This window comes from Symphalangus syndactylus, chromosome 15 (assembly GCF_028878055.3).
Source record: "Symphalangus syndactylus isolate Jambi chromosome 15, NHGRI_mSymSyn1-v2.1_pri, whole genome shotgun sequence".
NCBI lineage: Eukaryota > Metazoa > Chordata > Mammalia > Primates > Hylobatidae > Symphalangus > Symphalangus syndactylus.
Genome location: NC_072437.2, coordinates 100,295,416 through 100,322,662, shown reverse-complemented (window position 1 = coordinate 100,322,662; position 27,247 = coordinate 100,295,416). Strand labels below are relative to the sequence as shown.

Sequence of the window (27,247 nt, the reverse complement as noted above, 5' to 3'; positions counted from 1 at the left end):
TTAAGTAAAAAGATACCATCCATGCATTCTATATGGGACAAAATAGCCACATTTTTATTAGTATACTATCCACACTTTTATCAGTGGTACACTAAGAAAAACATTGCCAGACTACAACAGACCAAAAATTGAGACCTATATTCTTTACCGTTTAGTTTTAGAAACAGTTTCTCTTTAAAGCTTACATATTTGAATTTTGGCTTATTGAATGAATATGTGAGTTTCTGTCTTTTAACAGTTAATAGTATCTCTAGGTTATATAACCTGTTACTTTATATTAACAGCTGTTTTATGGTTCTATTCCCATTCCCTTGTTTTCCGTATTTTTGTAACCATTACATTTTTAATTTTTACTTTCTCCAGTAAATCCAAAAGAAGGCACATATACTGTTTTTAAATCAACAAGAAGTTATCAAAAGGAATCAGAAAAGAATTTTTTGTTGTTTCCCACACCTGATTTTTATATCAGAATATTCTACAATGTCTGGCAAAAATATAGACTTTGGCCATCATCTCTAAATTCTGATAGTATTTTCTCAATGTCAGCCTTATGGTATTCTGCTATTTCATACAGGCTCATTTTGTACCCTAATTTTTACCAAAATTTTCTTCTGAATTCCTCCTAGTAGGTTTTTTTTTTTTTTTTTTTTTTTTTTTTTTAAAGACAGAATCTCACTCTGTCGCCAGGCTGGAGTGCAGAGGTGTGATTTCGGCTCACTGCAACCTCTGCCTCCCCGGTTCAAACAACTCTCCTGCCTCAGCCTCCCAAGTAGCTGGGACTACATGCACGTGCCACCACACCCCGCTAATTTTTATATTTTTAGTACAGACATGGTTTCACCATGTTGGCCAGGATGCTCTCAATCTCTTGACCTTGTAATCCGCCCACCTCGGCCTCCCAAAGTTTTATAAGTCGGCTTACCTCACGTCTTCAGGATATGGGTTTCCTTCCTGTGCACCGTAATACTTTTTCATAAGTCCCATGGGAGATTGCATTATTATTCCCAATTATTGACTTTTCCATCTCAATAAGAAGATTATAAATCCTTGCCTATGGCCAAAGACTTACTTTCCACCCCCACTTCCAGGACATTTATTTTACAACCAAATCCCCTCATTGAAGTTGGGCTTGGTTGGTCATTCTTTGGCTAGCAGATTGAATATGACATTCATCTCATTTGACCAGAAGCTACAAGAGCAATTGTATTGTTTAACTCAGATTCTTGCTCTTCTTTGTCACAAGAAAAACATATTCCATATTACAGCTAATCTTTCAATCTAGGACCCAGAATGAGAAGACACAGGGAACACAGCACAACCAGTTATGAACAAACAATTAACTTCTGTTGTTTTATGACGCTACCAGATTTTGAGGTTGTTTGTTACTATAGCTATAACTAGCAAATGCTGGATAATATAAGCTCTATGCTGATAGGTTTCTCTGTGCTGATTATTAAACAAGATCTGTACAAACAGGGTATTGGTCAACAAATAATTGGTCATTTGGTATACAGATTACCTATGGCTCTGCTTATTGTCCACTTACATGACAGCAGACACTCCATTTCTATTCTGAAGCTGAAAGCCAGATTTAAGTGCACAGAAACCTTCCCCTTTATTTAGCAGGTAGTAAGACTTCAAGACACCTTAAATGAAGTATTCTGTTAAATCCTCTCCCTAATTCACTGACATTATAAATCCAAGGACTGCAGAAAAACCATGTTCCCAACCATACACTGTTGCTGAGGCTGTCCCTATTTGTAGCACCTTTTATTCATAAATACATGTTCTAGAACGTCCCTGCTAGCATTTTCCACCCTTTGTCCTTATTGCTATATATAGAAATTTGGGTTTGGAAAGACTATCAAGAAATGTGACTAGAGAAGAGAAGTAAGCATGACCAAATCAGATGCGGACTATGTTCTGAGGCAACAGGAAACCAAGGAATGACCACAGGTGTGAAATAATTAGATTTGTATTTTAGAAAGATAACTCTTCTAGCCATTGAAAATTACTGGAAAAGGGCAACAGCAATTACTGGATATATACTAGCTGAAGTAATTAATAATGGGAACCTAAACTAAGGCAGTAGCAATATGGATGGAGGGGAAACGGTAGCTTTGTGAGGTATTTAAGGAATAATATCAATAGTTTATCATGATAGATTGTATGTGGGAAATACAGGAACAGCTAATATTTTAATTATTCAAAGGGAGGAAAGTAACTGATGAGTTCTCTTGGGGTTCTAATTTAAGAGACTGCCTGGAGACAATGTTCCTCAGTAACATTAGAAAATCAAAAGCAATAGAAATTGGGTAGATGAGAAGTTTATGAATTTTTATTTGAGTCATGTTAAGTTTGAGATACTTTCCACATGGAAATATTCCATCAATGGTTTATGTGTATAAGCCTAAATTGAAGGCAAGCTAGAGATAAAGCACTGGAAGTTACCAGCCTAGGTAACAAGATTGTGGACCTAAAAATTTGAGTAGAATTAGAAATAAAAACCAATAAAATATAATACTAAATTAACTAGAATCTCCTTAGTATGCTTTACTAAATCTTTTCTTGAAAATTTCATTCATTACATGTTATAGTCATCACATCTCACCTCTGGATGGAAAAAGAAGAGGGTTTAAACACTTATGACAATCAGTATTATAGCTACATTCTGTTAAAAGTATTCTGGGTTTCTGAGGATGAATTATAGAATGTGGCAATATTCTTTATAAAGGCAAATAATATTTATTTTAGTTTTGGACTGATGCCATTATACCTGCACGACTATCATAAAATCAAAATAAATAAAGGAAGGTAATGTAAGACAGTTAAAAAAAATGAAATCTATGGCATGAGTAAAATAACAATACTCCTATTAGAAGATAGTAAGATTGAAAAATTAAAGACAACATAATGTGGAAATGCAAACTAGAAGAAAATTAAGGCAACAAATTTAGTGAAGATGTGTCCATGGTTGCCAGAATTTCTGCAAGGAATAATTTGTAGTTAACCTTATTGCCAAAAAGTTGCCTTTTTTCCACAGCAAGAGAGAGGGAGTGAAGGGTCAAATATAAAAGCAGAAACCTTGTAACAAGACAAAGAAAAATTTACAGAGAAAAATTAAGTGTTGAAAACTAAACAACACAAAGTAGTATAGCATTAAAAGTGGCTGTCACTAAATTTAAAAAGAAGAAAAAGCTATTTGAAAATTAAATGTAATGAATGTTTCCTGATGTTTCAGACAGAATATTTAATGTATTTTACTTTTTACTACTTACACATTAATTTGCGTAGTGAATTCAATATATATTTCATTTTACTCTGCTTAAATCTCACTAACCAAATTACTTCATTTTTCTCCTCTAAAGGTACTAGTGTAAGTACATCAAATGCATTTTTTGTGTCTATCACTTCAAAAATGTTTTCAGTACCAATTTAGCAATTTTTTAAAAGGCAAACAAATATGAATCTTAAGACATGTCAGTGGCATATTCTTTCTGAAAAACCTAAGTAAATATAACTGTATAAACTGTAGCCTAATACAAGTGTTTTAAGTGCTTTTAGAAACTAAATTAATAATTATATTCTATATATAAGAACCACCACCTCCATAAGAGAAGCAATTATTATAAACAGGTACTAATTTTAATTCTTTTCCCTATTAAAAGCAATCACATTATTTTTAAGTCAGATTAAGTTGGATTAAGAGTATGTAATAAAATTTTAACACTGTACATAATAGACATTTTTTTCTGAATTAAAATGCAGGAAACATGGTAAGATAAAGGATTTTCATGTCACTTTTAAGTGTATGAGGAAATCTGGCTAAGGCAGTTCGACGCTGAAATATTTAAATTTTCCAGGTAATTCCGTCGCTGTACGTGTTACAATAGTGCTAATCAGAATATTATAATGAAATATTTAATTATTAAGGGGCTGCTTAATTATTAAAGTGGCTGTAAAATTCAAGTTAATTACTGGAATAACTGATTAGCAAGATAATATTAAGAAATAAATTGTGATTTAAGTTCACTAAACAAACTAATGAGTCATAAATATTCACATTACAAGAGGACTGTTCATATGATAGGACTGCTGACATAAATGCTTTATGGAATTCTCTAAACACTTTTATATCTTACATTCCATCATTCTAGCAAACAAACCGTATTTGCTGTAATTTTAAAAAATGCTTTTCCTAGAAAAATATTCATATACTTAAGATAATTTATTTAAATTATCACTTGAAATTTCTACTTTATAAAAATTATCATAATTTATAATAACATTAAAACTAAGTTTTAATAATTAAAAAGTTGCATCTAACCAATAGACTAGTACTCACTGAAGAAAGTAAAAAGAAAAGTTATTAAATGCCAGACGCTATGTACCAGACGCTATGACAGATACTTTACATGTCTTATTTTAATTCATATTACAATCAGATAAAGTTGGCACTTATTAAAATCACTCCACAGCTGGCAAAAGTGATTCTCAGAGTAGTCCACAGTGGTTTAAGGTAAGGGCTATAGAATCAGGCTTTCAGGATTAGAACCCTGGTTCTGCCACTTATGTCTCTGTGATCTTGAACAAGTTATTCAATTTTTCTCCATCAGCAAATAATTACATTAAAATACATGACTGACAAAATTCAAATATACAGTGATAAAAAACAAAACAGTGGCCATCAGGGAAAAAGGCCACAGGGCTTGGAAGTGGGGAGATGTAGGTTAGAGGAAATAAAGTACCAGATATGTAGGTTGAACAAGTACATCTAATGTACAACATGAGGACTGTAGGTAACAGAATTATATTTTGTATATGATTCATAATAAGTACGTTTTAGCTGCTTCCCTCTCCCCAAAGAATAGCTAACTATGTGAGATGACAGACATGTTAATTTGCTTCACTATAGTAACCTTTTTACTATCTATATATATCCCATAACATCATGTTGTATACCTTAAACATACACAATAAAATTTATGTTTTAAAAATAAGTGACTAGCACGTAGTATGTATTCAATAAATGCTATGTACCACTACTACACACTCATGAATATCCCATTCCCTAACATCAGACAGTATAAAACAGGACAGGGATTTGAGCCCAAATTTGTCTTCCACCAAAAGAATACTTACGCAACATATTACATTGGTCTCTAATGAAACTATTCTCTTGGTGTATTTTTAATTGTTTGATATACAAAACTCAATTTATACCTTGTTCCAGAAAACATAAATTTTTTTCAAAGCAAAACTGTCTTAGGTCACACAATGAGGAAGGTTTTATTTTGTATCACCTACATAATTACCCATATTCTTAAAAACATAGCTCAGTGTAAGAATAATATGTACTCAATAAGATGTATATACTCAATAACATGTACTCAGTAAGAATAGTATGCACTCAGTCTACATAATCATCCAATTCAAAGGAAAATAAAGTTTCTGTTTCATTCCTTGAGTCATTCTAGACACAAAATGCAAAAGCTGTATTACTTCAGAGTTTGAGTTATGCTCAAAAAATTAATCACATACACAAAGTTGCACTAGTAATAAATACTAAATTCAAGATTTGAACTCAAGTTTGTCTGACTTGAAAGTCCATACATATAATAACTATAATAAATGGCCTTCATAATTTAAAAAGTCACAAAAATTATCCAGCAAAAATAAATCCATCTTTGAAGATGCTAGAAAATGAAATTATTCCTTCAATAATTTGGGGGGTTTTTTGATACAGAGTCTTGCTCTGTTACCCAGGCTGAAGAGCAGTGGTGTGATCACAGCTGATGGCAACCTCCACCTCCTGGGCTCAAATGATCCTCCTACCTCAGCCTCCCCAGTAGCTGGGGCTACAGGCACATGCCACCACGCCCAGCTAACTTTTTCTATTTTTTTTGTAGAAATGGGGTTTTGTCATGTTGTCCAGGCTGGTCTTGAAATTCCGGACTCAAGCAATCTATCGGTCTCAGCCTCCCAAAGTGCTGGGATTACAGGCGTGAGCTACCACCCCCAGCCAATTATTTATTTTTTAATTCTAAATGCCCCATATAAAGTAAAAACTCATCAAAGTTGATAAAAACAGAGTAGTAGTGTCAACAGAGGTAAGGCTTAAGAAACAATGAAAAGTTTCATTAAAAGGTACTACTTAGTAGAGAAAAGTATGTGGAAGATAAAATCCTTCAGCTTGAAACACAGAGGGCAGAGAAACTTATATCTGAGCTTAGCTCCATTTTGAGAACACATGGACACAGGAAGGGGAACATCACACTCCGGGGACTGTTGTGGGGTGGGGGAAGGGGGGAAGGACAGCATTAGGAGACATACCTAATGCTAAATGACCAGTTAATGGGTGCAGCACACCAACATGGCACATGGATACATATGTAACAAACCTGCACATTGTGCACATGTACCCTAAAACTTAAAGTATAATAATAATAATAAAAAAATTAGACAGTATTGCAACTTTCAGTCATCTATTTGCTATGCAATCAGACTTCCAAAAAGGAGTATATTAAATTTTCTCTGGAAGATTTAAAAACTTCAAATTGATTATCCTTAATCTAGAACAATTTATTATTGACTAACAATAAGATGATAAATCCTATTTCAAGGTCCCAATCATCGATATGAACTGATGATATCGCCATAAAACATAAAATTCTATAACCCCTGCATAGCCATGAATCTGTATTTTTCAAATAGAGGGAGAAATCCCACTTAACAGCTTGAAAAATCAAAGACTATCTCACTGATGCACAAACTTTTCTATAATGCTTCCGTATAAAACATTAAATAACAAAAGACTGTATTACTGATCCACATAGTTGTCTGTATCAAAGAGCAAATCTCAGATATTTAGGATACTGAAATAATTAATGAAAAAGTAATAGATAATAATTCAAAATAGCACATAACTAAATCACAGGGTAGCCTGGAATTGAGTATGTATTATATTTAAAGAGGAGAGTGGTATCTTTCTTGTAATGTTTTCTATTAGCTAAACTATAAACAGGGCCAGGCATAGTGGCTCTTGCCTGTAATCCCAGCACTTTGGGAGGCCAAGGCAAGTGAATCACTTGAGGTCAGGAGTTCAAGACCAGTCTGGCCAACATGGTGGAACCCTGTGTCTACTAAAAACAAAAAAATTAGCTGGGCATGGTGGCAGGTGCCTGCAATCCCAGCTGCTTGGGAGGCTGAGGCAAGAGAATTGCTTGAATCTGGGAAGCGGAGGTTGCAGTGAGCCAAGAGATCACACCACTGCACTCCAGCCTGGGCAACAGAGTAAGACTCCATCTCAAATAAATAAATAAACAAACATACAAACAATAGACATAATAGACATCACTGAAAAGGTTGGAATTAGTTAATGTAGGGAAATATTAGGATGAATGGTTTAAAGAACTAAAATCAAAATGAAAATAGGTATGCTGACTCCTCACACTATCTTTTATCTCCATGATGAAATACAATTTAAATACTAAGATATAATATAAATATTTAATGAGTTTTGAAAAAAGACAGTAAAAAGTAACAATGCGTCTTGGATGAATAAACCAAATAACCTATTACATATGGTTTTAGCAGTAAGATTTGATAATATATGTATTTCATATTATTTCAAAAGAAATATTTAAATTATACATGGATTTTTCTAGTGGCTACTTCATCTCCCACTTCTTTTCACAGTACTGACTAGATTTTAAATTACTGATCATAATGTGTCCTAGTTCACTGAGATGATAAATAGTAAAACATTTTGAATTTAAATAAAGGACTGAAATTTAAAGTTTGATTTTTCCACTAAGCTGAGCTGCCTTCCAGTTAGATTATTTAAGATCTCACAAGCAAATAGTATCACAGCAGGACATAACCTCAGGATTCCTTTTCACTTCAAAGCTTTTTACTTTCAAAACTCCAACGTTTACACTATATTGGTATAAAAGAAGGGAAGACCCATACATGGGAGGTGAATGCTATAAATGTACAAATCTCCTATCTACATTTAGATTTATACTTTACATAAAGATGTTCCCCAAACAGAAATAATATTATTAGAAATACTAAAATGGAATTTCATTAATAGCTAATTTAGATAATAATTATGAGAAAAAGCATTTCATTGTACCTTAAATTTTTTCCCATACCATCATTCACTAGATTCGCCATCAATTCAGAATTAGATAACCCATTAAGGAGCTCATGTATATGTATATATATACTAATGAAGCACCACTATGTTACTTTTGGAATAAAAATTAATGCTCATCTATATAACTTGCCCATTAAAATCCCCAAGCATGGCAATGTGCATAGTCAAAATAGCTACTACAGTTCATTTTTAAATTCTTGCATGTATAATTCTAAGATATAACATTAAATTAGAGTCTGGCACATAAGGAATTTTTAATAAAAGAGAAACTATAAAAATGCACATGAAATCACACTCATTAGAAGAGATTTAATTTTTACATAAACATGCATTTGCCACCGGTTAGATTTGAGTCCTCAAACATAAACTATACATAAATAATGGCTGATGTCAATTAATATTATGCTAGACTTATGCCATGACAAAAGCGTTATAAAATAATACCACTCTTTAAGATATAAATTATGTAATTGCTAAAAAATATTATTCTTCTGAATAACTTTACCCTGGTAATTTTCTTCAAACTGAGAGGGTTTCATGGTCAATTCAAACCATGAGTATATGCAAATGATAAGCTCAGGATTAATATTTTTCCCTCAACTACATATTATAATTTATAATTATGCTATCTTTGGTAATAATTTTCTATTTATTGTCAAGAAAGTCATTCTTCTATGATATAACAATCTAAATGTCAGTGTTTTCTTTATTTATTGTATAAATATCTATCTCCATTAGTTCTAAAAACATTTTTATTAGCACTTTAAGGGCAGAACCCAAATACTGTAATACATTTACACAGCACTGAGTACATCATGCATAGTCTAAGTATGTATAAAATATCAGCAATTGTACATGCAAAGAAAACTTACCAGACAGTTGTTTCCACTTGGCTGTCATTGAGCTGCCGATTATCCAACTGGGCAAAAAGTGGAAAAAGCACTTGAATCCCTCCAATTGAATGAATTGCACTATGAATTGAATGTGTTACTATCGCTTTCACATCCTATGTCCAAAAGCAAAAATGTTTATTAAACTTCTATAGAATGATTTTCATCACTATTTTCTTGTTCCAAATACTGCTATAATAGAATTAGATAACGTACTTGGACATTTTCAAGACTTCAATTATAATTTTTATACACACATAAGACAAAAAAGTGAATACCTTTGCTAATCACTTTTAAATTTCAAACCTTAGGTTAAGACATTTTCACACTAAAAATATGAAGTTAAAATCAAACATTTTAAAATCAGAAATACTATTGACAGATTTAAAGACAAGTAATTTTAATGTTAGAGAATATTAGTAATACATTCTTAAAGCAAAGTATGTTTTTATATCTAACAACTAACTTATTCAGTTAATTGATTTAATTTCAAAGGCTATATAAGATTATAGATATGACAGATTTCCTACTAAGAAGACAAGGCCAGGGTAGAGTATATTGCTACAGAAAAGAGAGATATTCTTTAAAGTTTCACTTAAAAGATCTGCAAAAGCCAAAAAAGAAGCAAAAAATCATGGATTTATAGATGAGCAATGTTTGATATATAAAATAAAGATACTGTCAAATTCTTACAAGAACATGAAAACAAAGCTACAATTCACCCACCTGAAGCATTAGAGCATGTGGGGAATGCACAAAAATTGATGCATTCTCTTTTGGTGATGATTCCAGGCAGAGCTGAGCATCAGTGGCCTTAGCATTATATGTAAAAGCAATGCTACTTGCAAGTTTCCCATCATATAAAACCTGTTTATGATGTTCTGCCAAATGAATATCACTCTCAGATTTAAACTTGAAGGTACTCTGAAAAAATAAAACTAAGATAAACACTCCTTTTAAAAGCAACAATTAAACTCAAAAGTTTTAAAGCAGAGAAACATTTACAATAATAAACTACCTGTGTACCTTTCATGTGTCAGGGACTATTCAGTGGTGTTACTTACTTTGTTGTTGTCACTTCAATTCAATGAGTTAAGTTTTATTATGCCAATAAAGATGCTCAGATCTTCATTTTCTAATTTAAAGTTTTTGATTACTGGCAAAATCATTTCATTAGAAAAAATATAAAACCTGGTATTATATATAAATAGGATTTTACTTGACTACATCATAGCATAAGTTTAATTTTTCTTGTTAACACTTTAAATAGTATTTATATAAATAAACAGTGCCTGGCACATGAATTACTTACAGAGAAAAGTGACTATATTTGAGGCTATAAAAAGTTAATATGCAAAAATATTCACATCTTTACTAAAAAGTAAATCAACCTATGAAATACCAATGCTACTCAATAATAATATCACAATATACATACTAAACTCAGAAGAGAAGTTCATTAAAACATGTTATTACTTTTTATGAAACACAAGAACTAAACATATGCCATCTATAGCAAGAAAGGTATTGTTAGATGTGGTTAAAATTGCTCTGTAGATATGAATCTAACAATGATAAATAACATTTAACCTTTGCAATAATCACATATTACTATTGCAGGTAATAGTATTTAACCTTTGCAATAATCAGTATTATTGCAATAATCACATATTGCTATTGCAGGATAATCTTTAACCTTTGCAATAATCAGTATTACTATTAATTTCAACTTACAACTATGAAAACTGAATGTTACAGAAATTAAGATGTAGAAGGGGCCAGCATGTAATTCTAAGTCTTCTGATTTATAGTCCATATTCAATGTATCGATAGTGAAATCATCCTAAAATCCTGATTCTGCCACTAATTATCTTTTTCATGCTGAGGAAATCATTAGGCTGATGTGGCTCTAATTTTCTTACTCTAATGTTATAATAAGGTTAAATCAAATGTCCCAAACTCAAGTTCTTACAGGAGGCACACAGATATGCATATAAGCAAATCGGGCCAGATAGGGACTTCCTCAAACTAGGGAAGGTTTGTCCTTTCTAAAAGTGGCCCCTATTCCTCAGCTCAAGTCAACTGTTCAGTGTTGCTAGTTCTTCCATATTTTTCAAGAGAAACATGAAATCTGAATTTTTATCTAAAATCACTGTATTTTAAAATTTAATTCAAACATTTTAACACTGTGCAGACCAAACATGTCAGTTTTTACTTCTGGACTAGTGTGTAGAGACTATCTAAAACAAAACTGGATGCAAACCATTAATTATTAGGCATGTGCCAAGACAAGAGCAACATGAATGATTAAAAATTTGTGTATGCTGTAGTCTAAAGTATTTCATTGATAATACTTTTTTTTTGAATGAGGAGGGTAGTGTTATCACTAGAATGCTTAAGAACTCAGCATACCTGCATTCAAAAAAACAGTGACTGAATTAAAACACACAGATAAGTTGTTAAACACTGAAATCAGCTTTCCGTGTCTGCATTTTACCACTGCTGAAACATTTGTACATCCCATTGTCTAGAACAAAACTCTTGCTTTCATTTTGTTCATACTGCTTACAATGGAATTAATAAGTTCTAATATATTCTCTTAAAAGATTTAAAATCATTTTGTGGAAATACAACATATCTAATACAACCTATCTTTATTTGTAAAAACATTGGTCTTAGTTTTTCTGAGTCCATAATACATACCATACCCTATTTTGGTTTGTAGGAGGAAAACAAGTTTATGTAATAAATCTAACACTTTTACGTTTTAAAAAAGTGTATAATGTAATTTAAATATAAGCATAGAAACCATTAAATGAAGATAATTTTCTTATCTTTCCTTATTTGTAGTATTAGGTAATTTCTATGTCTTTAAATTTATATATAAAGGTGGACATGCACAATGCTCACACCTGTAATCTTGGCACTTTGAGAGGCCAAGGTGAGAGAATCACTTGAGGCCAGGAGTTTGAGATCAGCCTGGACAACACACAGAGAGGCCCCATCTCTATCAAAAAATTAAAAATTAGCCAAGTATGGTGTCACACACCTGTAGTCCCAGATCTTCAGGAGGCTGAGGTGTAAGGATCACCAAGCCCAGGATTTTGAGACCACAGTGAGCCATGATCATGCCACTGCATTCCACCCTGGGTGACAGAGTGAGACCGTGGCTCTTAAAAAAATTGTTTTAAAGACAAAATTTTACATAAAAGTATAAACCTTTATATAAATATCAATATTTACTGTATTATTTCTTTCAGAAGGATTTTCAGAGGGAATTGTTATAAAAAACTGTATGACTACGACATGGATGAGAATGAGGAGTGACTGCAAACAGGCAGGTAGGATCCTTCTGGGGTGATAGAAATGTTGTAAATTAAATTGTAGTGATGTCTGCACAACTTTGTAAGTTTATAAAAAATAACTGACTCGTACACTTAACATTAATGATTTCTACGGCATGTAAATTACACTTCAATAAAACTGTTGAAATTATTTTAAAAGAAGAAAAGAAGGTATGAACATATTTTGTACTAATCACACTCAAATGAGTAGCGTATGAGGCATGCTTTTCAATATGCACCACTACAGCATAACAAAGAAGGTGGGTGGAAGCAAAGTTGTACTGAGCTAAGGAAATGACTCCAAGTGGTAACTGAATCCACAGAAACAAATGAAGAGATTCACAAAAGATAAATCAGAAGATCAACATAACAAAATCAACAAACATATACTGTATATTCTTTATTCTCTCAGCTTCTTTAAAAGACATAATTATATGAAGTAATAATTATGTCATGTTGGGTTGGTAACATATACAGATATTATACGTATAACAATAATATCACGAAAAACAGAGAAAACAAATAGAGCTCTGTAGAAGTAACATTTATATAACCCACTATGATAAGATTAATATAAATCTGAGGCTGATTCTAGTGAGTTAAGATGTATATGGTAAGCTCTAGTGCAATCACTAAGGTAATGTTTTTTTTATTATTATACTTTAAGTTTTAGGGTACATGTGCACAATGTGCAGGTTTGTTACATATCTATCCATGTGCCATGTTGTGTGCTGCACCCATTAACTTGTCATTTAGCATTAGGTATATCTCCTAATGCTGTCCCTCCCCCTTACCCCCACCCCACAACAGTCCCTGGAGTGTGATGTTCCACTTCCTGTGTCCATGTGTTCTCATTGTTCAATTCCCACCTATAAGTGAGAACATGTGGTGTTTGGTTTTTTGTCCTTGTGATAGTTTACTGAGAATGATGGTTTCCAGTTTCATCCATGTCCCTACAAAGGACATGAACGCATCATTTTTTATGGCTGCATAGTATTCCATGGTGTATATGGGCCACATTTTCTTAATCCAGTCTATCGTTGTTGGACATTTGGGTTGGTTCCAAGTCTTTCCTATTGTGAATAGTGCCGCGATAAACATATGGGTGCATGTGTCTTTATAGCAGCATGATTTATAGTCCTTTGGGTATATACCCAGTAATGGGATGGCTGGGTCAAATGGTATTTCTAGTTCTAGATCCCTGAGGAATCGCCACACTGACTTCCACAATGGTTGAACTAGTTTACAGTCCCACCAACAGTGTAAAAATGTTCCTATTTCTCCACATCCTCTCCAGCACCTGTTGTTTCCTGACTTTTTAATGATCGCCATTCTAACTGGTGTGAGCTGGTATCTCATTGTGGTTTTGATTTGCATTTCTCTGATGGCCAGGGATGATGAGCATCTTTTCATGTGTTTTTTGGCTGCATAAATGTCTTCTTTTGAGAAGTGTCTGTTCATGTCCTTTGCCCACTTTTTGATGGGGTTGTTTTTTTCTTGTAAATTTGTTTGACTTCATTGTAGATTCTGGATATTAGCCTTTTGTCAGATGAGGAGGTTGCGAAAATTTTCTCCCATTTTGTAGGTTGCCTGTTCACTCTGATGGTAGTTTCTTTTACTGTGCAGAAGCTCTTTAGTTTAATTAGATCCCATTTGTCAATTTTGGCTTTTGTTGCCATTGCTTTTGGTGTTTTAGACATGAAGTCCTTGCCCATGCCTATGTCCTGAATGGTATTGCCTAGGTTTTCTTCTAGGGTTTTTATGGTTTTAGGTCTCACATGTAAGTCTTTAATCCATCTTGAATTAATTTTTGTATAAGGTGTAAGGAAGGGATCCAGTTTCAGCTTTCTACATATGGCTAGCCAGTTTTCCCAGCACCATTTATTAAACAGGGAATCCTTATCCCATTGCTTGTTTTTTTCAGGTTTGTCAAAGATCAGATAGTTGTAGATATGTGGCATTATTTCTGAGGGCTCTGTTCTGTTCCATTGATCTATGTCTCTGTTGTGGTACCAGTACCATGCTGTTTTGGTTACTGTGGCCTTGTAGTATAGTTTGAAGTCAGGTAGCGTGATGCCTCCGGCTTTATTCTTTTGGCTTAGGATTGACTTGGTGATGCGGGCTCTTTTTTGGTTCCATACGAACTTTAAAGTAGTTTTTTCCAATTCTGTGAAGAAAGTCATTGGTAGCTTGATGGGGATGGCAATGAATCTATAAATTACCTTGGGCAGTATGGCCATTTTCACGATATTGATTCTTCCAACCCATGAGCATGGAATGTTCTTCCATTCGTTTGTATCCTCTTTTATTTCATTGAGCAGTGGTTTGTAGTTCTCCTTGAAGAGGTCCTTCACGTCCCTTGTAAGTTGGATTCCTAGATATTTTATTCTCTTTGAAGCAATTGTGAATGGGAGTTCACTCATGATTTGGCTCTCTGTTTGTCTGTGATTGGTGTACAAGAATGCTTGTGAATTTTGTACATTGATTTTGTATCCTGAGACTGCTGAAGTTGCTTATCAGCTTAAGGACATTATGGGCTGAGACAATGGTGTTTTCTAGATATACAATCATGTCATCTGCAAACAGGGACAATTTGGCTTCCTCTTTTCTTAATTGAATACCCTTTATTTCCTTCTCCTGCCTGATTGCCCTGGCCAGAACTTCCAACACTATGTTGAATAGGAGTGGTGAGAGAGGGCATCCCTGTCTTGTGCCAGTTTTCAAAGGGAATGCTTCCAGTTTTTGCCCATTCAGTATGATATTGGCTGTGGGTTTGTCATAGATAGCTCTTATTATTTTGAGATATGTCCCATCAATACCTAATTTTTTGAGAGTTTTTAGCGTGAAGCGTTGTTGAATTTTGTCAAAGGCCTTTTCTGCATCTATTGAGATAATCATGTGGTTTTTGTCTTTGGTTCTGTTTATATGCTGGATTACATTTATTGATTTGTGTATGTCCAACCAGCCTTGAATCCCAGGGATGAAGCCCACTTGATCATGGTAGATAGGCTTTTTGATATGCTGCTGGATTCGGTTTGTCAGTATTTTATTGAGGATTTTTGCATCAATGTTCATCAAGGATATTGGTCTAAAATTCTCTTTTTTGGTTGTGTCTCTGCCAGGCTTTGGTATCAGGATGATGCTGGCCTCATAAAATGAGTTAGGGAGGATTCCCTCTTTTTCTATTGATTGGAATAGTTTCAGAAGGAATGGTACCAGTTCCTCCTTGTACCTCTGGTAGAATTGGGCTGTGAATCCGTCAGGTCCTGGACTCTTTTTGGTTGGTAAGCTATTGATTATTACCACAATTTCAGAGCCTGTTATTAGTCTATTCAGAGATTCAATTTCTTCCTGGTTTAGTCTTGGGAGGGTGTATGTGTTGAGAAATTTATCCATTTCTTCTAGATTTTCTAGTTTATTTGCGTAGAAGTGTTTGTAGTATTCTCTGATGGTAGATTGTATTTCTGTGGGATCGGTGGTGATATCCCCTTTATCATTTTTTATTCCGTCTATTTGATTCTTCTCTCTCTTCTTCTTTATTAGTCTTGTTAGCGGTCTATCAATTTTATTAATCTTTTCACAAAAACCAGCTCCTCAATTCAAAAAGTCAGCAGTAACGTCTGCAGAATTAAATGTCCCTGTCTGACAGCTTTGAAGAGACTAGTGGTTCTCCCAGCACGCAGCTGGAGATCTGAGAACGGGCAGACTGCCTCCTAAAGCGGGTCCCTGACCCCCGAGCAGCCTAACTGGGAGGCACCCCCCAGTAGGGACAGACTGACACCTCACTCGGCGGGGTACTCCTCTGAGACAAAACTTCCAGAGGAACAATCTGACAGCAGCATTCGCCGTTCACGAAAATCCACTGATCTGAAGCCTCTGCTGCCGAGACCCAGGCAAACAGGGTCTGGAGTGGACCTCTAGCAAACTCCAACAGACCTGAAGCTGAGGGTCCTGTCTGTTAGAAGGAAAACAAACAAACAGAAAGGACATCCACACCAAAAACCCATCTGTACATCACCATCATCAAAGACCAAAGGTAGAAAAAACTACAAAGATGGGGAGAAAACAGGGCAGAAAAACTGGAAACTCTAAAAAGCAGAGCGCCTCTCCCCCTCCAAAGGAACGCAGTTCCTCACTGGCAACGGAACAAAGCTGGATGGAGAATGACTTTGACGAGTTGAGAGAAGAAGGCTTCAGATGATCAAACTACTCCGAGCTACAGGAGGAAATTCAAACCAATGGCAAAGAAGTTAAAAACTTTGAAAAAAAATTAGGCGAATGTATAACTAAAATGACCAATGAAGAGAAGTCCTTAAAGGAGCTGATGGAGCCGAAAGCCAAGTTTCGAGAACTACATGAAGAATACAGAAGCCTCAGTAGCCGATGCGATCAACTGGAAGAAACGGTATCAGTGATGGAAGATGAAATGAATGAAATGAAGTGAGAAGGGAAGTTTAGAGAAAAAAGAATAAAAAGAAATGAACAAAGCCTCCAAGAAATATGGGACTATGTGAAAAGACCAAACCTACATCTGACTGGTGTACCTGAAAGTGACGGGGAGAATGGAACCAAGTTGGAAAACACTCTGCAAAATATTATCCAGGAGAATGTCCCCGATCTAGCAAGGCAGGCCAACGTTCAGATTCAGGAAATACAGAGAACGCCACAAAGATACTCCTCGAGAAGAGCAACTCCAAGACACATAATTGTCAGATTCATCAAGTTGAAATGAAGGAAAAAATGTTAAGGACGGCCAGAGAGAAAGGTTGGGTTACCCATAAAGGGAAGCCCATCAGACTAACAGCTGATCTCTCGGCAGAAACTCTACAAGGCAGAAGAGAGTGGGGGCCAACATTCAACATTCTTAAAGAAAAGAATTTTCAACCCAGAATTTCATATCCAGCCAAACTAAGCTTCATAAGTGAAGGAGAAATAAAATACTTTACAGACAAGCAAATGCTGAGAGATTTTGTCACCACCAGGCCTGCCCTAAAAGAGCTCCTGAAGGAAGCACTAAACATGGAAAGGAACAACCAGTACCAGCCACTACAAAAACATGCCAAACTGTAAAGACCATCAAGGCTAGGAAGAAACTGCATCAACTAACAAGCAAAATAACCAGCTAACATCATAATGACAGGATCAAATTCACACATAACAATATTAATTTTAAATGTAAACGGGCTAAATGCTCCAACTAAAAGACACAGATTGGTAAATTGGATAAGGAGTCAACACCCATCAGTGTGCTGTATTCAGGAACCCCATCTCACGTGCAGAGACACACACAGATTCAAAATAAAGGGATGGAGGAAGATCTACCAAGCAAATGGAAAACACAAAAAGGCAGGGGTTGCAATCCTAGTCTCGGATAAAATAGACATTAAACCAACAAAGATCAAAAGAGACAAAGAAGGCCATTACATAATGGTAAAGGGATCAATTCAACAAGAAGAGCTAACTATCCTAAATATATATGCACCAAATACAGGAGCACCCAGATTCATAAAGCAAGTCCTGAGTGACCTACAAAGAGACTTAGACTCCCACAAAATAATAATGGGAGATTTTAACACCCCACTGTCAACATTAGACAGATCAACGAGACAGAAAGTTAACAAGGATACCCAGAAATTGAACTCAGCTCTGCACCAAGCAGACCTAATAGACATCTACAGAACTCTCCACCCCAAATCAACAGAATATACATTTTTTTCAGCACCACACCACACCTATTCCAAAATTGACCACATAGTTGGAAGTAAAGCTCTCCTCAGCAAATGTAAAAGAACAGAAATTATAATAAACAGTCTCTCAGACCACAGTGCAATCAAACTAGAACTCAGGATTAAGAAACTCACTCAAAACCACTCAACTACATGGAAACTGAACAATCTGCTTCTGAATGACTACTAGGTGCATAACGAAATGAAGGCAGAAATAAAGACATTCTTCGAAACTAATGAGAAGAAAGACACAACATACCAGAATCTCTGGGACACATTCAAAGCAGTGTGTAGAGGGAAATTTATAGCACTAAATGCCCACAAGAGAAAGCACGAAAGATCCAAAATTGACACCCTAACATCACAATTAAAAGAACTAGAAAAGCAAGAGAAAACACATTCAAAAGCTAGCAGAAGGCAAGAATAACTAAAATCAGAGCAGAACTGAAGGAAATAGAGACAGAAAAAAACCTTCAAAAAATTAATGAAACCAGGAGCAGTTTTGAAAAGATCAACAAAATTGATAGACCGCTAACAAGACTAATAAGAAAAGAAAGAATCAAATAGACACAATAAAAAATGATAAAGGGGATATCACCACCGATCCCACAGAAATACAATCTACCATCAGAGAATACTACAAACACTTCTACGCAAATAAACTAGAAAATCTAGAAGAAATGGATAAATTTCTCAACACATACACCCTCCCAAGACTAAACCAGGAAGAAGTTGAATCTCTGAATAGACTAATAACAGGCTCTGAAATTGTGGCAATAATCAATAGCTTACCAACCAAAAAGAGTCCAGGACCTGACGGATTCACAGCCCAATTCTACCAGAGGTACAAGGAGGAACTGGTACCATTCCTTCTGAAACTATTCCAATCAATAGAAAAAGAGGGAATCCTCCCTAACTCATTTTATGAGGCCAGCATCATCCTGATACCAAAGCCTGGCAGAGACACAACCAAAAAAGAGAATTTTAGACCAATATCCTTGATGAACATTGATGCAAAAATCCTTAATAAAATGCTGGCAAACCGAATCCAGCAGCACATCAAAAAGCTTATCCACCATGATCAAGTGGGCTTCATCCCTGGGATTCAAGGCTGGTTGAACATACGCAAATCAATAAATGTAATCCAGCATATAAACAGAACCAAAGACAAAAACCACATGATTATCTCAATAGATGCAGAAAAGGCCTTTGACAAAATTCAACAACCCTTCATGCTAAAAACTCTCAAAAAATTAGGTATTGATGGGACGTATCTCAAAATAATAAGAGCTATCTATGACAAACCCACAGCCAATATCATACTGAATGGGCAAAAACTGGAAGCATTCCCTTTGAAGACTGGCACAAGACAGGGATGCCCTCTCTCACCACTCCTATTCAATATAGTGTTGGACGTTCTGGCCAGGGCAATCAGGCAGGAGAAGGAAATAAAGGGTATTCAATTAAGAAAAGAGGAAGTCAAATTGTCCCTGTTTGCAGATGACATGATTGTATATCTAGAAAACCCCATTGTCTCAGCCCAAAATCTACTTAAGCTGATTAGCAACTTTAGCAAAGTCTCAGGATACAAAATCAATGTACAAAATTCACAAGCATTCTTGTACACCAATAAAAGGCAAACAGCCATGTCATGAGTGAATTCCCATTCACAATTGCTTCAAAGACAATAAAATACCTAGGAACCCAACTTACAAGGGACGTGAAGGACCTCTTCAAGGAGAACTACAAACCACTGCTCAATGAAATAAAAGAGGATACAAACAAATGGAAGAACATTCCATGCTCATGGGTTGGAAGAATCAATATCGTGAAAATGGCCATACTGCCCAAGGTAATTTATAGATTCAATGCCATCCCCATCAAGCTACCAATGACTTTCTTCACAGAATTGGAAAAAACTACTTTAAAGTTCATATGGAACCGAAAAAGAGCCCGCATCACCAAATCAATCCTAAGCCAAAAGAACAAAGCCAGAGGCATCACGCTACCTGACTTCAAACTATACTACAAGGCTACAGTAACCAAAACAGCATGGTACTGGTACCACAACAGAGACATAGGTCAATGGAACAGAACAGAGCCCTCAGAAATAATGCCATATATCTACAACTATCTGATCTTTGACAAACCTGAAAAAAACAAGCAATGGGATAAGGATTCCCTGTTTAATAAATGGTGCTGGGAAAACTGGCTAGCCATATGTAGAAAGCTGAAACTGGATCCCTTCCTCACACCTTATACAAAAATTAATTCAAGATGGATTAAAGACTTACATGTGAGACCTAAAACCACAAAAACCCTAGAAGAAAACCTAGGCAATACTATTCAGGACATAGGCATGGGCAAGGACTTCATGTCTAAAACACCAAAAGCAATGGCAACAAAAGCCAAAACTGACAAATGGGTTCTAATTAAACTAAAGAGCTTCTGCACAGCAAAAGAAACTACCATCAGAGTGAACAGGCAACCTACAAAATGGGAGAAAATTTTCGCAACCTCCTCATCTGACAAAGGGCTAATATCCAGAATCTACAATGAACTCAAACAAATTTACAAGAAAAAAACAAACAACCCCATCAAAAAGTGGGCAAAGGACATGAACAGACACTTCTCAAAAGAAGACATTTATGCAGCCAAAAAACACATGAAAAAATGCTCATCATCCCTGGCCACCAGAGAAATGCAAATCAAAACCACAATGAGATACCAGCTCACACCAGTTAGAATGGCCATCATTAAAAAGTCAGGAAACAACAGATGCTGGAGAGGATATGGAGAAATAGGAACACTTTTACATTGTTGGTGGGACGGTAAACTAGTTCAACCATTGTGGAAGTCAGTGTGGCGATTCCTCAGGGATCTAGAACTAGAAATACCATTTGATCCAGCCATCCCATTACTGGGTATATACCCAAAGGACTATAAATCATGCTGCTATAAAGACACATGCGCACGTATATTTATTGTGGCACTATTCGCAATAGCAACGACTTGGAAACAACCCAAATGTCCAACAACGATAGACTGGATTAAGAAAATGTGGCACATATATACCATGGAATACTATGCAACCATAAAAAATGATAAGTACTTGTCCTTTGTAGCGACATGGATGAAACTGGACACCATCATTCTTAGTAAACTATCACAAGGACAAAAAACCAAACACCACATGTTCTCACTCATAGGTGGGAATTGAACAATGAGAACACATGGACACAGGAAGGGGAACATCACACTCCGGGGACTGTTGTGGGGTTGGGGGAAGTGGGAGGGACAGCATTAGGAGTTAAACCTAATGCTAAATGACGATTTAATGGGTGCAGCACACCAACATGGCACATGGATATATATGTAACAAACCTGCACATTGTGCACATGTACCCTAAAACTTAAAGTATAATAATAATAATAAAAAAATTCAGAAGGAAGAACTTAGAAGGGAAAAAAAAAAGACCTTGTATTAGCTTGGTGTGCTATGAAAAAGTACCAGAGTCTGAATGGCTTAAATAAAAGAAGTTTAATTTTTTGTAGTTCTGGAGGCCGTAAATCTGACATATGGGTGTCAGCAGGGTTTTCTTCTGAAGACTCTTTCCTTGTTTTGAAGACAGCCTAACCACCTTTTCTTTCCTGTGTCTTCACATTGTCTTCCCTTTGCGTGTGGCTGTGTCCTAATTTCCTCCTCTTTATAAGGATACTAGTCATATTGGATTAGGACCCAATAACCAAATGACCTCACTTAATCTTAATTACCTCTTTAAAGACCCTGTCTCCAAAAACAGTCAGATTACAGGCTACTGAGGGTTAGAATTTTAGTGAATTTTAGGGGAACATAATTCACCTTTCAACATACCTCAACTATTTTAAAAATAGCAAGATGGAGAATGAAGATAACATATGCAAAAACAAATTAACTCTATTTTCAGTAATTATAACAATTGGGCTTTATTGGCATTGTTATTCTGAGACTGTTCTTTATGTATAATTACAGGATTTTCTAATCTATTATCCTGTGTCTATTTGACAATCAGTATCCTCAATGAAAAAGAAAGGAGATTTAACTTCAAGCAGGTCAAGTTAAAACACCACACTCTCCTGCTTTTTCTCCTTATTCCCTTGCTCTCATTCTCCTTTGCTGGTTCCTGTGCATCTCCTCAACTTACAAACACTGGCTTTCCCAAGGACTCATTTCTCAGTTATCTTTTTCTCTGAACTCACTTCATTGGTACCTGAATCCAGTCCTTTACCTTTAAATCCTATGCATATCCTGCCAATGCCAAATTTCTATCTTCAACCTATATGTCGCCTCTGAACTCCAGACGTTCTTCATTTTTACATTTAGATGTCTATCAGGCATCTCAAACAACTATGTCCATAACCTATGTCCATAACCAAATATTTGATCTTCTCTTCCAAAACTTATTTCTTCATAGTCCTCCTCATCTCAGTAAATGACAACTCCATCAGCTCAGTTTTTCAGCCTAAAATTCATGGGGTTACTTGCTCCTCTCAATCCTCTCTTGCTCCCTTACCCCATGTTCACAGTGACAGAAAATCCTACTGGCACTACCTCCAAAGTATATCCAAAAGCTGACCTTTTAGAGTCTTAGATATTTTAGATATGCTTTATCAAAAATCTAATCGAGTCTCAATACTTTCCAGAGCTCTTTCACTAAATAACTGCAAGAGCCCCGTAACTAGTCTCCTATTTCCACCTTTTCCCCCTATTTACCAAAGTAACCAGAGTGATCCTTTTCAAACTGGTATCAGGCTCAAAACTTTTCAATGGCTGTTCCTTTCACTCAAGAGCAAAAATAAAGTCGTAATAATCCTCTGAAAGCATGTAATTGTTCTCTGAATTAATCTTCTTTGACTCTTCCCCTTGCTCCTTCTGTGACAGTCACAGGAAAACAGTCACAATATTCTTTAATCTGTGAAGTAAGCTTCTGCTAATGGCCTTTATTCTTGCTCTGGCATTTGCCCTTAAAGCTCTTCCCCGTATATCCACTTGGCTAGCATCAACTTCCAACTTTTTTGCCTGCTTTGTGTGTCTCATAGCTCTTATCACCATATAGACACTATATATTTTTCTTTTGTTTTGTAATCTATCTTCTCCCATGATACTGCACACCCTACTTCTCCAAAATACAGGCAGGGTTTTTTGTTGGTTTTAATTGTTATATCCCTAGCATCTAGAACAGTGCCCAACTGTTTAATGAAAGAATGAATGGATGAATTAGTGAAGGCTAATTATTTGTATTTAGTTTACCTTATCTGTAGTAGCTAGCATTGATTTATTTTGTTTTTCCTTTCAATTGAGCTTTTGTTACCTTTAATTTTAAAGATGGGTATACAACATATGCTGTGGGTAAATGAAATACTGGATACATATTTGGCCTATCATTCAAGAAAAGACATGCAATTTGGACTTTTTTAATTTTGTTTTAGCCACTGAATTGTAGTCAACATCATTCTATCAAGACACGTTGTAAAATACAGTAACTTTTCAACTACATAGGTGCATTTATAACCTCTCCACAAATCTTTGTTAGTTGTCATATGTATTACATGTATATACTCCTAATCATCCAGGTTTTCTTCTTCAGTCAGTAATGACAGTCAAATAACAACAAATTTCTTTAATTTTCTTTCAAAAGACTTAAAGAATATTTTCACTAGAAAAAAATTCTAGGTTGACACATTTTTTTCTTCCTTTCAGAACTTTAAGGATTTTGTTCCACCTCTAGCGCTTTCCTGCTTTCTGATGAGATGTGTACAGATATTCAAATTATTGTTCTCTTATCAATGTCTAGTTTTCCTCTGCCTGCTTTCAAGATTTTCTCTTTATCTTTGGTTTTCCACACTTTGACTATAATGTGTCTACTTAGTTCTCTTTGCATTTATTTTGGTTGGAGTTTTCAGAGTTTCTTCAATCTATAAATGTAAGCCTTTTACCAAATCTGAGAAGTTTTCTATCATCACTTATTCAAATATTTTTTCTGGCTCTTTCTCTTATACTGTGCCTATTAGACCTTTCAAAATTGCCCCATACATCTCTAGGGTTCTATTTTTTTACCCCAATCTTTCACAACTCTCTTCAAAGTTTCTATCAATCTATATTCAAGTTCATTTACTTCTCTATCATATTAATTCTGCTAATAAGCCCATACAGCTTATTTTTAATTCTGATATATTTTTCAGTTCTAGAATTGCCATCTGACTTTGTTTTATTTCATGGCTGATACTTCCTATCTTTTAATTCATTATAAGTAAATTTTTCTCTACCTCACTAGTTATAATAGACCTCATGTGATATTTACAACATGTGGGTTATCTTGGTGTTGGTATATGATGATTTTCTCTTCCCTTGAGAATAAGTCACATTTTCCTATTTTTAGAAAAAATACTTTTGGATTATATGCTAAATTGTGTGACTATTACTCCGTACAATATTGTAGAGAAACTTTCTGGCCAGAAAGTTTCCTATAAAAGCAAAAAATGGGGATATCAGTCCATGCAGACCAACTCTTCCATATTTTGACTACCCTCCAAAGCCTGCCTGCTTTTATTCAATCTCCGTAACCCCATAGATGTTATCTATATTATGTGCAGAGTTTACAAATGGTTATTTGTGAGAAGATCAGTTTGTTAGAAGCTTACCCCTCCATACAAGTATTGGAAATCCTCTGAAGTGAATTTTAATTTTGGAGGTTGTGTTATACTTTTTCTCTTATCAGTTAGAACTTTATTATGATATAGCGATTCATAAAACCATTGTTATCATATTCATAAATGAAGGAGAGAACTCAAAGCTAAATTTTCAAATATCTGGCAATGAAGACTAACTGCTTGCCACACAGGGTTAACATAACACTGAGAAAATATCTAGTAATAATTATAAAATATAAAAACTTTGTTAAAATCTGATTCGCAAGCTTATGTCAAAGGGCCACCTGATACACAAGATTTTATAATCTCGAAGACATTAAATAACCCCAAATAGAGATCCACAGTAAACTTATCTGATAGTAAATTTTACCATACTAGACAAATCTACAGTGAGATTTTCTGCATTTTAAATGTTTTCTGAATTTCTGTATTCTATTTTCCAAACTGAATGGTATATTCAGTTAATAAGTGACTCCCTAACTTACTTATTCTTTCCAGAAAATAACCAAGTACAGAATATTTACTGATAAACTGCAATGCTTAAAACCAAACATTCGACAGAATAAAAATTACCTAGCACTCCAGTGACCAACAAGTCAAAATCATTTGTGACAGGCTCCATTGAATATATAGTTTGATGACATTATTTGAAGGTAGAATTAACTTATTTTATTAATTTCAAAGCCCGTATGTTGACATGCTACCTACACTAAGCTCAGAATCATAAATATTGTCTGACCATTACAATGAAAGAAAGTTCCATATAACTTAATGCAAAAAATATAAATACTATTTTATTATACAACACTAAGTAATTTAAACTCCATTTGTGATTTATCCAAATGTCCACTAGTTATTATATTCTCTACACCTTAAAAATTCCACTGTAGCCCTCTACCCCTTCACTCACAGGAAGTGACTTTACCAAGATAATTGTGACTATAATGTGTGAACTACTCAGCTTTTCTTCTGTCAAAACACAATCTGATCATATGGATCCCTCCTTCCCTATATTCTCTGAATTTCTGAAAACAAAAAGCTTTTTAATATAAAAAATTTTTCCTGATGTCTGTCACGGTAGCAATTGTACTTATAATATCTACAAATTGAGAAAATGCATTTACGCTTGGATTTATCATTAACCCCCACTAACAACAACGGGTGCAGTGAGCTGAGAACTTTCAAAACTTAATAAAATACTCCCTGATGTAATGCCCAAATTTACAGGTATATCTCTTAAAAGTTCTGACTTTAGGTACTCTACCGTGTGTTAGGATACTAAGGATACACTATGCCACATGAGCTGTGTACACATGATGACAGGGTTACTGCTCATTATCACTGCTGTTAAAAAGAATGACAAGAAAGACGTGTGAAAAGAATACTACAAATTATAGAGTTTGCAAAGCTGTTCAGGACAAAGTTTGCTTCTTTGTGAATAGAAGAATTACAAAATTCTTATATTCAGCCCTTTTCCTTGATGTTGCCAGGAAGCTCCCATCAATTCTGAAATTTAACATTAGCAATCATATTGGATTTGTATTTTCTTGATATTCTACCTTTTATATTTCATATGTTTGCTTGTCACTCTATTTAATATCATTCTATTAGAGCTTAAAAAGACACTGCAAGTATTTTATGAAACAACTCAAAGAACTAGGAAAGAAAAGCATGCAGCATATTAATAAAAAATGTGAATTACAAAAATATTCCTATGCAAGATCAACAATGGCAGAACCAGGATGCAAACCCAACAAAAAGACCCATGAAAGAAAAAGTAACTGTACAAGCACAAATTCATTTCTAGAGCTAGTAAGACAAAAGCAAAAATGATATGGAAAATATATGATAGCAAGTATTGTTACCTTGACATAAAAATAATAGCATTATTATTCTTCAATATTATTATGGTTATTCAAGTCACTGAGAACAAAAAGATCTTTTAATATGGGTAAATTCAAACTTTCCTCTCTCTCTCTCTCTCTGTATATATATATATGACATAAAAAGAGAAATACTAATGCAAAAATACAAACGCCAAAGAGGGAATATTTTTTAATATTTACTACTCCTTTCCATAACACAATCTTCACATTAATTATTTGAGTTCAATAAAAAACCACACTTCCATACAAGACAAGTACTCCTTCAGAATTATAAACACTTTGACTATAATGTGTAATTCTCTTTCAGCTCCAAGTAGTTTGAGACTTTGCAATTCCCAATGTGATTTAAATAGAACCCTTATATACTCCCCTAGGCAGATGTACTACACATTTAAAACTAACTCATATATGTGCATGCTCTATCTTACCTAGAGTCTTTGTTTTTAAAGTTTAAAAAACAAAAAGAATATGATAAATTACATTAATTAGTTTTGCTAAATTAATATACTCACTACTGTACCTACTTCTTCACTTAGTGCAATTAAAGCAA

General features: G+C 34.7%; 1 protein-coding gene across 7 annotated transcripts in view; it reads right to left on the bottom strand.

Annotated features, from left to right (window-relative positions):
- NBEA (neurobeachin) overlaps positions 1-27,247 on the bottom strand; it is a 731,576-nt gene that overhangs the window by 579,939 nt on the left and 124,390 nt on the right. For all 7 annotated transcript variants that reach the window (XM_055244143.2, XM_055244145.2, XM_063619313.1 and 4 more), the window contains exons 9-10: positions 9,778-9,975; positions 9,034-9,167 (exon numbers count right to left, since the gene is read on the bottom strand). In XM_055244143.2, the coding sequence (XP_055100118.2) occupies positions 9,034-9,167; positions 9,778-9,975 (332 nt within the window). The remainder of the gene's footprint in view (positions 1-9,033; positions 9,168-9,777; positions 9,976-27,247) is intronic.